The 11974-nt window shown below is 44.8% G+C and overlaps 1 protein-coding gene across 3 annotated transcripts in view; it reads right to left on the reverse strand.

Annotated features, from left to right (window-relative positions):
• The window catches only part of CPNE1 (copine 1), a 44114-nt gene that overhangs the window by 3565 nt on the left and 28575 nt on the right, over positions 1-11974 (reverse strand). For all 3 annotated transcript variants that reach the window (XM_027664008.1, XM_027664007.1, XM_027664006.1), the window contains 11 exons: positions 11644-11718; positions 11416-11487; positions 10662-10745; positions 10109-10198; positions 6111-6209; positions 5022-5108; positions 4872-4931; positions 4349-4482; positions 3679-3733; positions 3551-3602; positions 247-380 (listed from right to left, as the gene is read on the reverse strand). In XM_027664008.1, coding sequence (XP_027519809.1) covers positions 247-380; positions 3551-3602; positions 3679-3733; positions 4349-4482; positions 4872-4931; positions 5022-5108; positions 6111-6209; positions 10109-10198; positions 10662-10745; positions 11416-11487; positions 11644-11718 — 942 coding nt within the window. The remainder of the gene's footprint in view (positions 1-246; positions 381-3550; positions 3603-3678; positions 3734-4348; positions 4483-4871; positions 4932-5021; positions 5109-6110; positions 6210-10108; positions 10199-10661; positions 10746-11415; positions 11488-11643; positions 11719-11974) is intronic.

Raw genomic sequence — 11974 nt, forward strand, 5'->3', positions numbered from 1 at the left:
GGACAGAGCAAAAGAAATGTGACCTGAGCAATGACACTAATGTCCAAGTCTATCCAGTTTAGGTTCCTATCAGTATGGACCAAGAGAGCACCAACAGCCTCTCTGTGGGTTGGTAACAGAGGACCAAACTTGGGATTCTAAGGAAGGAAGATAACATTGCTTTACTGTTCCATTCTATCCCATCATAAACATGGAAAACGGAAACATCAACCCAAAGTAGATCCATAGTAAAGGCCTTGCACTCACTGCAGCAGTTCCTTGTTGCATGGAGTGTGCTGCAAACCTTGCCACGTGGTTTATGATGGGAGAGAAGTTGGTTGGCCCGTAGAGTCGGATCTGAGGCAGGATCTGGCGGTAGGCATCCACTACTCCTTGGATCCCTGCAACACAAGGAAGTAAGAGCCACGAGAGCCCCCCAGTTTCTCCAGCCATTATTTTACAAGCATTACTAAATAAAGGATAACTCGCACAGCTGTGAACTCCTGAAGGGCAAATAAGCAGCAAGATAACAGGAAATACAAGAAGCACAGAGATGAAAACAGTGGACAGCCGCAGAGATCAGATTTGCACATTTCTGCCCCATTCTACGTTCTTCACATGTCACTCTTTGTGCCTTTAACATCACAAAGCTCAGGATTCTGGCCTGTGAGTTGGCAGGGTTGACTGAGAGGGCTTTAAATTAGGTTTGAAGGAGGGAGGGGATAAGAGCAGGCTCGGTAGAGATGAGCCTAGGGGTGGCATGCCAGTGTTGGGGGTGAAATCCATAGGCCAGCTGAAGTGCATCTATACCCCGCTGACTCTGAAGTGTGCAACACACTCCTACTCTTATAGAGATGAGCCAGGAACTCCTAAGGTAATAAAACCAACAGGGAAACACCAGAAAATGATCTCAAAGGAATTAAGGGCTGTTCCTCTAGGAAGGTGACACTGCCATCAGCCCAGCTGAGGTGCCTTCACACCAGTGCACTCAGCATGGGCAACAAGCAGGAGGAGTTGGAAACCACCATGCTGCTGGAAACTACAACCTTGTTGCCATTACTGAAACTTGGTAACACTGGACAAATCCTATGACTGGAGTGCAGCAATGGATGGCTACAGGCTGTTCAGAAGGGACAGGGGAGGAAGGAGAGGTGGAGGAGTTGCTCTCTACATCAAGAGGTGGATTGAGTGCAAAGAGCTGCCTCTGAAGAACAACCATGAGCAGCTCAAAAGCCTGTGAGTAAAAATCAGAGACTGAGACAACAAAGGGAACTTTGTGGTTGGGGTCTACTACAGGCCACCTGATCAAGGGGAGCCTATTGATGAAGCCTTCCTGCTCCAGCTACGGCATCGTACTCGCCAGCCCTTGTCCTCCTGGGGGACTTGGACCATCCTGACATCTGCTGGGAAAGCAGCACAGTGAGCTGTAGGCAATGAAGGAGACTTCAGGAATGCATGGAGGACAACCTTTTGACCCAGGTAATCAAGAGCCCTACCAGAGGGACTTGCCTTACTGGATCTGTTGGTCACCAACACAAGTGAGGTAACTGGGGACATGAAGATCAGAGGCAGGACTATGTTTACCTTGTCCTTTCTACCTTGTCAACCAATTTGCCTTGTTTAATTGCCTAATTAGACAACAAGGTCAGAAGCTCTCTGGAACAGTAACTTTTCCTATTCCTTGTATGGAGTTAGACAACAATCTCTGATTCAGGATTCAAACATTTCTGTAATGGAAATAGCAATCCCTAAGGTTCTTCTACATGAGAAGCTTTTCTCAGGTTAACTAAACAAAATTTTTTTTTGAAGTCTGATTATAAATGGTACGTATTCTTCTCTGGATCCATCTAAATTGGCTTATTCCTGACTTGTATCAGTGTAGCTTCATTTGCCACTGCTGCTTGCACTGCCCACCATCTGGTTATAGGGTGGTACCTCTCAAAACTGCTCCACAGGGACCCTAAGAGAGCACAGACCCAGATTCCAGGGAAGCCATCAACACTGTGCTGACTGAGGAAATGCCTGGATTTTAACACCGAATCTCAAATTCCACTTTTTACTGGCCTAAGACCAGAGGGAACAACTGAGTGAAAAATGTTTGTTCAAGAACAATTCTGTGTCTCTGCATGCTGGGAGAGACCTTAGTCCTTAAAGGTCATAATCTAGCATAGGGAGTAGCCCTTAAATTATGCTGCTGGAGTGACCCTGGCTTGATTGTGAGGTGCCCACCAAAGCCATTCTATTACCCCACTCTTCATCTGGATGTGGAGAGAAAATACAACAAAAGGCTCGTGGGTCGAGATAAGGACAAGGAGACCCCCACTCACTGTCACAGGCAGACCAGACTCAGCTTGGGGAAATCAGGTGAATTTGTTACCAATCAAATCAGAGTAGGATAAATTAAAGCAAAAACTAAATCTTAAAAACACCTCCCCCCTGCCCCTTTCTCGGGCTCAAGTTCACTCTCAAATTCTCTCCCTCCTCCCCTTCAGGGACACAGGGGAATGAGGCTTGTGGTCAGTTCACAAGTCATCTCTGCCTCTCCTTCCTTGCTCAAAGGAAGAACTCCTCTCACTCAAACTCTGCTCCAGTGTGGGGTTGCTCCCACAAGAGGTAGTACTCCACGAACTTCTCCAGCGTGAGTCCTTCCCACAAGCTGCAGACCTTCATGAACTGCCCCAGTGTGGGTCCTTCCTGTGGGGTGCAGTCCTGCAGGAACAGATGGCTCCAGCATGGGCCCCTTCCACAGGGTCACCAGTGCTGGAACAGACTGCTCCAGGTGGGGCCTCCATGGGCTGCAGGGGCACAGGTGCCCTGTGTCTGCACCACAGGCTGCAGAGGAATCTCTGCTCCAGCACCTGGAGCACCTCCTTCTTCTCTACCAACCTTGGAGTCTCCAGAGTTGTTCCTTTCACATACTCTCACTCCTTCCTTCCGATCGCTGCTGCACTGGGGGTTTTTACCCCCTTCTTAAATCTGTTATCCAGAGGTGCTGCCACCATCACCGATGGGCCTGGACTTGGCTAGTGGTGGGTCTGTCTTGGAGCCATCTGTCATCATCTCCATTTGACACAGGGGAAGCTTCCAGCAGCTTCTCACAGAAGCCACCCCTGCAGCCCCCACTCCCAAAACCTTGCCATGCAGACCCAACATAAGTCCAAACAACCTCCACTGAAGAACATGGCTAAAAAAACCACCAAGCTTTCAAGACAAACTTTAAAAGAGAGCAGTCAAACATATGCCCATATCTCCACACTGCTGGTGAAGTAACCCTGGTTTCTTACAGCCTCAGCACATGGTGGCTCTGAAGTGTGACGAGCACATGCACACTGCTGAGCTCAATCCACTGCCACCTGGAACCTAGCAGAAGTAACCAAGTTGAAACAACAAAAACTTTAGTACAGACTAACAGTGAAGTGTGCAACAACACACATCTGCTCTTGTCAGCATGCAGGTGAGAGTAAATCTAGTTTGCCCCAAGCCTCAGTGATTTTCACCAGTTATGAAACAAACACAGCACTTCGAACACCTGCCCCTCTCAGTGACCTTATTAACAAAGAGGTGTCCTCACCTGGGCAGTAAGGGTTGCTGGGGTTGAAGTTCAAAGCAAACTCATGAGATACCTGAGAAAGGAGACGACAATCAGTTAGGGAACGCAAACTTAGACGGAGCAAGCGCACAGTGTCGTGAAGGCCCTACCTGCCAGCTAGGAGGAACCTGAGCTCCAAACCCAAATGCAGGAAACAGCTTGTCCCTGGAAAGAAAGAACAACAAGAAATGAGAAAGAGCAATTCTTTAGTAACTCATTCTTCTGTTTTATTCTAAGAAAGCAGCTGGAGACCAAGACTGAATTCCTGCTATAAGGAATTGGTACATCATCTAGCTGCCCACAGCCAGGCACCAGGTACCCAAGGGATTCAGGCTTGGGCTTGACAGTTACAGAACTTCCTTCAGCATAGCACCCCACAGGAGTCTCAGGAGATTTCAAAGTAGCAGGAGAAAAGCCAGACCCCACCCCAGCCTGGTCACAGGACAGAGCAGACAAACATATTCCCATTGAATCAAATAAGACATTCAAGTTTGCAATGCACCATCAGCAACAAGGGAGCAGTGACCAGCTAAAGCAGCAGTACAGAGGGACCCAAGGCAGAGCAGGAGCCAAGCAAAGATGCCAAATTATGAAGGGCTGCCATTGCCCTCCCTGGCACTGACAAGCAAGAGGAAACAGGAGCAGCTCCTAAAGGGATCTCCCAAGGGAAGGCAGCCCCTCAGTCATTAAGATGTTACAGGTCTGGAACAAACTATGAGCACTGATCTGCTGTGACACAGTTTTGATGAGGTGACTAGATCACTCAGGATCATTACATACGTGTCATAATCCTGGACTACACTTCCCACGCTCCAGATGGCAATCAGGTACTCATTTATCCCATCTGGGCTGATGTGGTGAAGAGAATCTGGTGACTTGGGATCTCCATTGGAAGCAGTGAAGTCTACACCCACCTAATCAGTCAAGATGATGGCAGCAAGTCACTGACATGTCACCACAAGCAAACAGAACTAACCACATCCAGAAATCCAGCAGCTCTACATAGGAACAGGCACACAAGCCTGCACCCCTTTTCTCACTGGGGTACAGGCATTTTTAAGCAGTAGCAATCCTTTCCACTGACAGACTGAACCAATTTCTCAAAAGAAGTTTAAGAAGTCTGAGCTCCATTAAAGTGCTACTTGATCACAAAAAGTAAAAATATAATATCATTTGGGTTTTGTAGACTTCATCACTGCAAACTCACACTGCATTTGCAGTCATTCAAGCTGCCAACAGAAGTACACAAACCTCACTGCTCATCCTGTCATCCACCAAGACAAGCAGAGGGGAAACAACTCACTGTGAAGTTAATCTGGCAGCCTCCCATCACATAGTCCAGAAATGAATATTCTGTCTCAATCTAGAGGAACAGACAGACTGTGTTACACCTACTCATTTCATTATGATCGGGATATAAAAAAGCAAAAAAACCCAACAAAAATCTTCCTACCTTGCAGGATTTTATCCTAATAATGCCAGAGTTTTTATAGCTCTTTTTCTTTTGTTTTTTCTCAGGATGAATGCATTCAAATTCCACCTACAGAAAGCAAGTATGGAAGAATCAAGTTCCAAAATATCTGTACTTACAGCAGAGCAAATTATGGAAACACAACAGTGTCACACATCACACAATTTCAGAGTTACCCAAATACCCAGCAGAACTCAGAAATTTAATTTTAAAAAGGTCTGCAACTACTTTGGCTGCTATCTGATGAACTAGATGGGATACTTTTGCCACCAGCATTGGGCAGAGGAGGCAAAATCTTGGGGTGGGGAGGCCAAAAAAGCCAGGCCATGGGTTCCCAGTGGCAGTGTTTAACTGCTTGGTTTCTCTCACATTGGTTCTGAATTCACACAGACCAGGGAAAAAGGCAAGAACCTTCCACCAGCTTTTGGATTATGGCCACAAAAATCAAGCTGGCTGGCACATGGAGTAGTCTTGGGCTATGTCCTGCGTGCAATACATCTGCCTGAACTTAGGTGAGACATCCCCATGAGAATGAGATGTCAGGTTTCACTGCAGACAACAGACCAAAACCAGCAGCACCAGCATGTGACTCAGTCTATTCTGGACTGGATGACCAAGACAAGGTAAGAAGAGTGTCCCTTGGAAGGACTCCTGCTCCCTGTTAGCTGGCAAGGTCACCAGAGCACTTGTGAGGGTGACCAGTACAAACATTATCCAAGCCAAGCTGTGCCTCTGGACTCATCTGTTACAGCACCAACAAGCACTTTTATTTCTACTGGACTCAAAAAAGGCCAAAGCAGGATGAACAGCTGGGAAAAGTGGTTGGCACTCAGCAGACAACAGGCTCGAGGATGCCTTTAGAAATAGGAACTGTATCAGAACCCAAAGAAAATAAAGAAATGTAATTCTCACACCACTCTTCCCAGATGTTGGCTTAGTAATATAAGAACACAAACAGAAATATTCATGTTCGGAGGCAACAACTCACAGTGTATTCCTGAGGTCAATGTTAAAAAGGGCTTGTGAAAGTCTGAAGTGTGGACTAAGCCAGCAGGGGCTGGAGAAGCTCACCGGGGAGCCAGGTCCGGCCGTTTGCAACTGCGCCAGCGTCGTCTGCGTGGCACCGATCAGGTCATGGGAGCCATCGCTGTCATGGTCCAAACACTGCACCTGCAGGGAGGGAGCAGGGCATGGACACTGCACCTGCAGGAGGGAGCAGGACAGGGGCACTGCTCCTGCAGGGAGGGAGCAGGACAGGGGCACTGCTCCTGCAGGGAGGGAGCAGGGCAGGGACACTGCTCCTGCAGGGGAGGAGGGAGCAGGGCAGGGACACTGCTCCTGCAGGGGAGGAGGGAGCAGGGCAGGGGCACTGCTCCTGCAGGGGAGAAGGGAGCAGGGCAGGGACACTGCTCCTGCAGGGGAGGAGGGAGCAGGGCAGGGACACTGCTCCTGTAGGGGAGGAGGGAGCAGGGCATGGGTGTCCTGTGTTAGGGGGACCAGCTGCTGCTCCCCAGCCCATCTCCTCTGTGTCACCTTTGCAGCAGTGCTGCTGAACTCCCCCATTCCAGCAGAACTGGAGGTGTTGGCCACACCACTAACTGAAACCCAGGAGTAAAGACACACACCCAGAGCAAATCTCAAAAATGTTCACTTCCTCATCCGTTTAAAAGCATACATGGTGAAAATTTTAAATAAAATCTTTCCCTGGTTTAAATGGAAAAGATTAAATTAATAAATAAATAAAAATTTAAAAGAAACCTTAAAAAAATCCCCAACATTCCACAATCCAGATGTGAGATCATTCAGGACAAGATATGTAACTGGAATAATGGGAAGAAGCAATTAAATCTTTGTTATCTAAGCACTTTCTGAATATGCTCTTTTTTCTGTCCAACAATAGCATCAATTTACAAGGAAATTGCAATTTCCATGGAACAGTAAGTCTATCTTTTTCTGCATCTTATACAAACCAAATGATAAGTACTTCATTAATAACCAGTCACATTTAAATCAGCATGAAAGCTTCAGAACTAGATAATGCAAAACAGCAATGCATTTACAAGCAGAAATATACTCTTAACTGTGGCTTACAGCAACCATGGTGAGATATGTTGTCAATAGCTCCCCACGAAACCACTGATGAAGAGCATTTCTAACACACTCCATGCACACAACTGCAGAACACATGTAATTCCAGAGGCAGTCAACTAAGGAACAGTTACAAGCAGCTGGCTGCTCCCCTGCTGAAGCTCACATGCCACACAGATTCAAGATCTGCTTTCTTTCCAAGATTTGCCTTTAGTAATCCAGAAATTGATGTTACTCCAGTATAAACCACAGGGACAGCTTTCTGCTCAGGACAATGAGACAAGATGGGATAAGGACGTAAAATTCAATGGCTAGATACCTGAATTTGAGACTATTTGGATCTACTAGGGATCTTCCACTGGTACAAGTGGAAAACCTGCACAAACAGCCAGGTCAATTATGGCCTAATGTAGCCACCTAAATGGGAAGCAGCAATCATCCTTCAGTGACTTACTGGGGAAATGAGATACCACAGTGACTGTGCCCCCTTCTCCCCCTTCATCCTTTCCAACCCACTCCACTCCCTTCTGCATGCTCCATCACAAAGCAACTCCCACCTCTCCTGCCTGAACTCCACTCAGCCTCTCTCTACAACTCTGGGTTTTCACAAAAGCAACTGGATCATGCCAGGGAGGCCAAGGAAGGAGGCTTTGGTGCAGAAGCCAAGGTGCAGATTCCCAGGGCAGGATCTCTTCCACATCAGGATGCCTGGAGAGCTGCAGGGAATTCAGCAGCTGCCACCTCCACGCAGCTCCTCTCCCCTCCCTCCTGCTCCCACTCCCCCTCACAGCCATGCCAAGAGAGCTGGATTAGCTGACAGCACGGTATGGCTGAAAACAAACCTCTTCTTGCAAGGGTTTTCTAAAACCCGCTGAGATTCACTGTGGGAAGCCCAAAGAGTGGTGCTGCTGCTGCAAACAGAACCCTCCAATCCTGCAGGGCACTGTACAGGGTTATTTACTGACTAAATATTTCTTTGCAAATGAACTGTCCATCATGAGTAGTGGAATACAATCAGCAGGTAAAAGGCCCCTTTTGTCTACAGGAGGAACTTTCAAAACTCACAGAAAATGGTTTTGCTTTTGAGTTATCTGCCATCAAACCTGTGAATACCAACACACAAATTTCTATTTTGCTACTTCTATTTGCTACATTTGCTATTTCCATTTAAATAACTATGGGGGTGAGATGCTGCTTTCACTTGCCCTTATTTTTAACAAAACTGTCACGAAGATTAGGCTGCGTCACAAATCTGAGCTGTTCTTATAACACAGAACAAGGAGAACATCACTCTGCATTGCAATGAAGAAAGAATTACCATAATACTAGGCAGCATTTGATCAAAAGCTTTATGTTCACGCACACATTCAGTACCTAATCCTCACACACAGCTGGCAAAAGCTGATGTTTAGGGGATACACCAAAATGGCTGTTCCCACTGTGGTGAAGTTCCAAGTTCTCCTTTTACCAGTATTTCACACATCATTGCTCCTATGTAAATTTTGTGAAGCCACAAACAAGAGGTTCAGAGGAACAAATGCCAGATGAAAAATAAACCACCACTGCAATATTATATTCCTTAGTGTTAGTGCTAGTGAAACACCTGCCTGTCACCCTGACTTCCCCAGCCTGTTAAAGACAAGAACAGTTTAATCCTTTTTCACAGTTGCATTGGGAAACTTAACAGACTATTTGCACATGCATTGAGAATTTTGGCTCAAATGAACTAACAGCAAAAATCTATCCTTTTGAAGAAGCAGGTCAAAGTGAACTTCAAAGCACAGAAAGCTTCTGGAAAACAAACAAAACAAAACAACAACACAAATATTTTTGGACTGTAGCAAACACAGCCCCACATAACAGAACAAACCATGCCATGTCGTGCCAGTTCTGACAAACATGCCTCTCTCAGCCATCTCCTTCACACATCTGTTGCTCACTCTTGGACCAAGAGGAGATTTTTCTGACCTAAGACTGTTGATTCCTCAGCAATAAAAGCTCATGAACACGACTTAGAGCACTGCCACCTATCTGTAAGCCCAGCACACCTGAACACCTATTTCCAGGTTAATAACCTTGGTAATTCTTTGGACCTGCCACACTGCTCAAAAAACAACATTAGCACGCATGCTTTTTGCTAAACCTTCCAGACCAAGCTTCCAGCATGAGATATCTTCAAAGACTGGATGGAACAGGAAAATTCTGCAAATGCAAAATATTTAGGTGTTGGATAAGCAGAGAGGAACTATATTCACACAGAACTATCTATTAATTGAAATGCCTTTAAATTATCAATGCATTGCTTAGAAGAAAAAATAACAAATTAAGTTGCTATCAGACTTTCTTTGGTAGAAACATATTAAAAGACGTCATTGTTCTCCTGCCACCTCCGTAAGCCAGGACCAGAGAGAATTAGTCATCATATACAAGAACACAGGGGATTGCAGTTCTGACTCAAAACTAGATTTCTACTTGAAATAGGTAGAAAGAGAGTTGGGAGAAGCCTGCCACTCTCATGAATGGACAAATGTGACAGATGCCTTAAGGTTCTCTCAGTGTCAGTATCCCAAGGCATTCAAGCTTGTCCAACACCTGTGAGCTTCTCAGTTAACTTAGAAACAGTGGTAGAAAGCCCCAAAGAAAAAAAAAATCAACACCAAACAAGACACCAACACTGAAGCCCAACCTGAAATCCTGGAAAGAATAGTGAAAAGAAAAATCAGTTATAATTCTTCTCGTGACTAATCATTAGAAATTGTGTCACTTCTGCATCTCCTGAATCTCCTGACTTCTCAATTTGAAAACTCATAATATTTTAATACAGACATACTTAACAGAATATGATCACTTACCTGCCATGCTACAATTCTAGAAAGGCAATCTAAAAATTAAAATATGACTAGACAGCCTGATAACTCACAGCGTAAACAGAGAACAGATGACTTGTAACAAGAAACAAAGAGAATTTCTGAAGGCTGTACCTTGATAGGTTTATTAAAATCTCCACCACAGAACGTCTGCAAGGGAACACTGAACTTCCTCCAGCATGGATTTAAGTTGTTCTTGATCACCTTAAAAAAATTTCAGCATAATGTCATGTGAGAGATGCAGCATGCAAGTCACCAAGAAACATGACATGAGGGCTCTGCATGGCAAGCTGAGAACAGCCTCAGTCAGTTCAACCCTGACACGTATCAAGAGCCAAGCAACAGCTCTGTCAGAAATAAAAGACAGATGTTCAGGGTTAAGTTCAATTTGAGAGCCAAGACAATGTAACAGCTCAACACCACAAAAAGGGAGGAAAGTCACTCTTCTCACTTGCTGTCTGTGGTCAGGATCCTCACTCAGCAGCTTCATCCAGTAAACAGGCAGCAAATAAAGAATTTGCTGCAGGCTCAGTTAGCAGAATTCCTTTTTATAGGGTACAGCTTTCTCTGCAAACTGTGCAAAGCATGACCAGGAGTGGGACTCCCACTCTCAGTAGCAATAAACTGTCTCATCATCTCAGGAAAAACACTGTGCAGAAATAACTACCTCTGATCTGTACACGAGCTGCCACGTTCCAGCATCACCCTGCTTGTAAAACTCCAGAAACGGATCTGATTTACCTAAGAAATCCTGCAAACAAAAACCCAGCAGAAGTCATCACATTTTATCCAAAATGAGTAAAGAGCTGGCTAATCAGTACACAATACTTCAAACAAAGCACAAAGTCAAACAAACTATACATTTGTTTTCTTTTCTCACTTTTATTTTTCTCTTTCAATCTGCTGCACTTTATAAATCATCAGAATTTATCAGTTCCAGTTCCCGGACCGCCCCCTCAGACCATGTTTGTCACTATATAAATCACATCATTTTGCTGACTGAGAAGTTAGGTCACTAAATCCCTGGATTGGTCTTTGGCTTCAAATAACAATAAGCAGCACACCTAAATTTCCATCTTTTCTTCTTTAATGAAAATACAGAAAGATCACTTTACAGCTACAGTACTCAGAGAAGACAATTATGTAGCCAAACTCTATTAATATACGTAATGTTCCAAAGTCAAATTAATGCCCCAAAACCTAAACCTAGCAGTTGAGTTTCTGGTTTGACATTGTGGTTTCCAACACGAAATTGTGTTTCCAGTTGACTGCACTGTAAGTAACAAAACACAGCGAGCCTTTGCTCACACATGGATTGCTGTCTTAGCTGAATGTCTTCAAACACAGAGAGGTTCCTGGACAAAAGGAACAAACTGTAACTACTACAGAAGCATGCAAAATAATTTTAAAAAAATCAATACCTTTTTGTCCAAGTTTTGGGCTTCAATTTCTAGGTACACAACCCTGGTATCTTTAATCTCCTCTGCTGAAATCTGTGCCACAGAAATTTAGGGGTAAAAAAAATTAAACAACAGATCAGAGTTCTGCTCATACTTCGTCCATGAAAGAAACTCTTAACACAAAACCAGAAATGCCACTTTGTCCCAGCCAACATATGAAAGAGTTTTTCCCACAAAACCCTTATTTACCGTAATACTGCCCTTCCCTGCTGGCTTTCCCTGCTTCAATTCCAGCGGTCGAGTGAACACAGAGCTGGACACAACCTAAGGTTAAAAGACAGATAATCTAAATATCAAGTTAGACAGAGGGCAAAGAATTATTCTTCAGGTGCAAAATTTTCAAACTCTCCTAAAAGTTCTAAGAAGATTTAAATGCATTACCAACAGTGACAGACATCAGTTTGTGCTTCTGAAAGGCTAAACAGTCTGAAAGTTATCTTCTCTTCTCTCACTATCCAGGAAACACATCTCCAAAGTTAACTGTAAGATGCCCACAAACACATCTCCAAAGTTAACTGTA

The sequence above is a fragment of the Corapipo altera genome, unplaced genomic scaffold (assembly GCF_003945725.1).
Source record: "Corapipo altera isolate COAL_440 unplaced genomic scaffold, ASM394572v1 110, whole genome shotgun sequence".
NCBI classification, from domain to species: Eukaryota; Metazoa; Chordata; class Aves; order Passeriformes; family Pipridae; genus Corapipo; species Corapipo altera.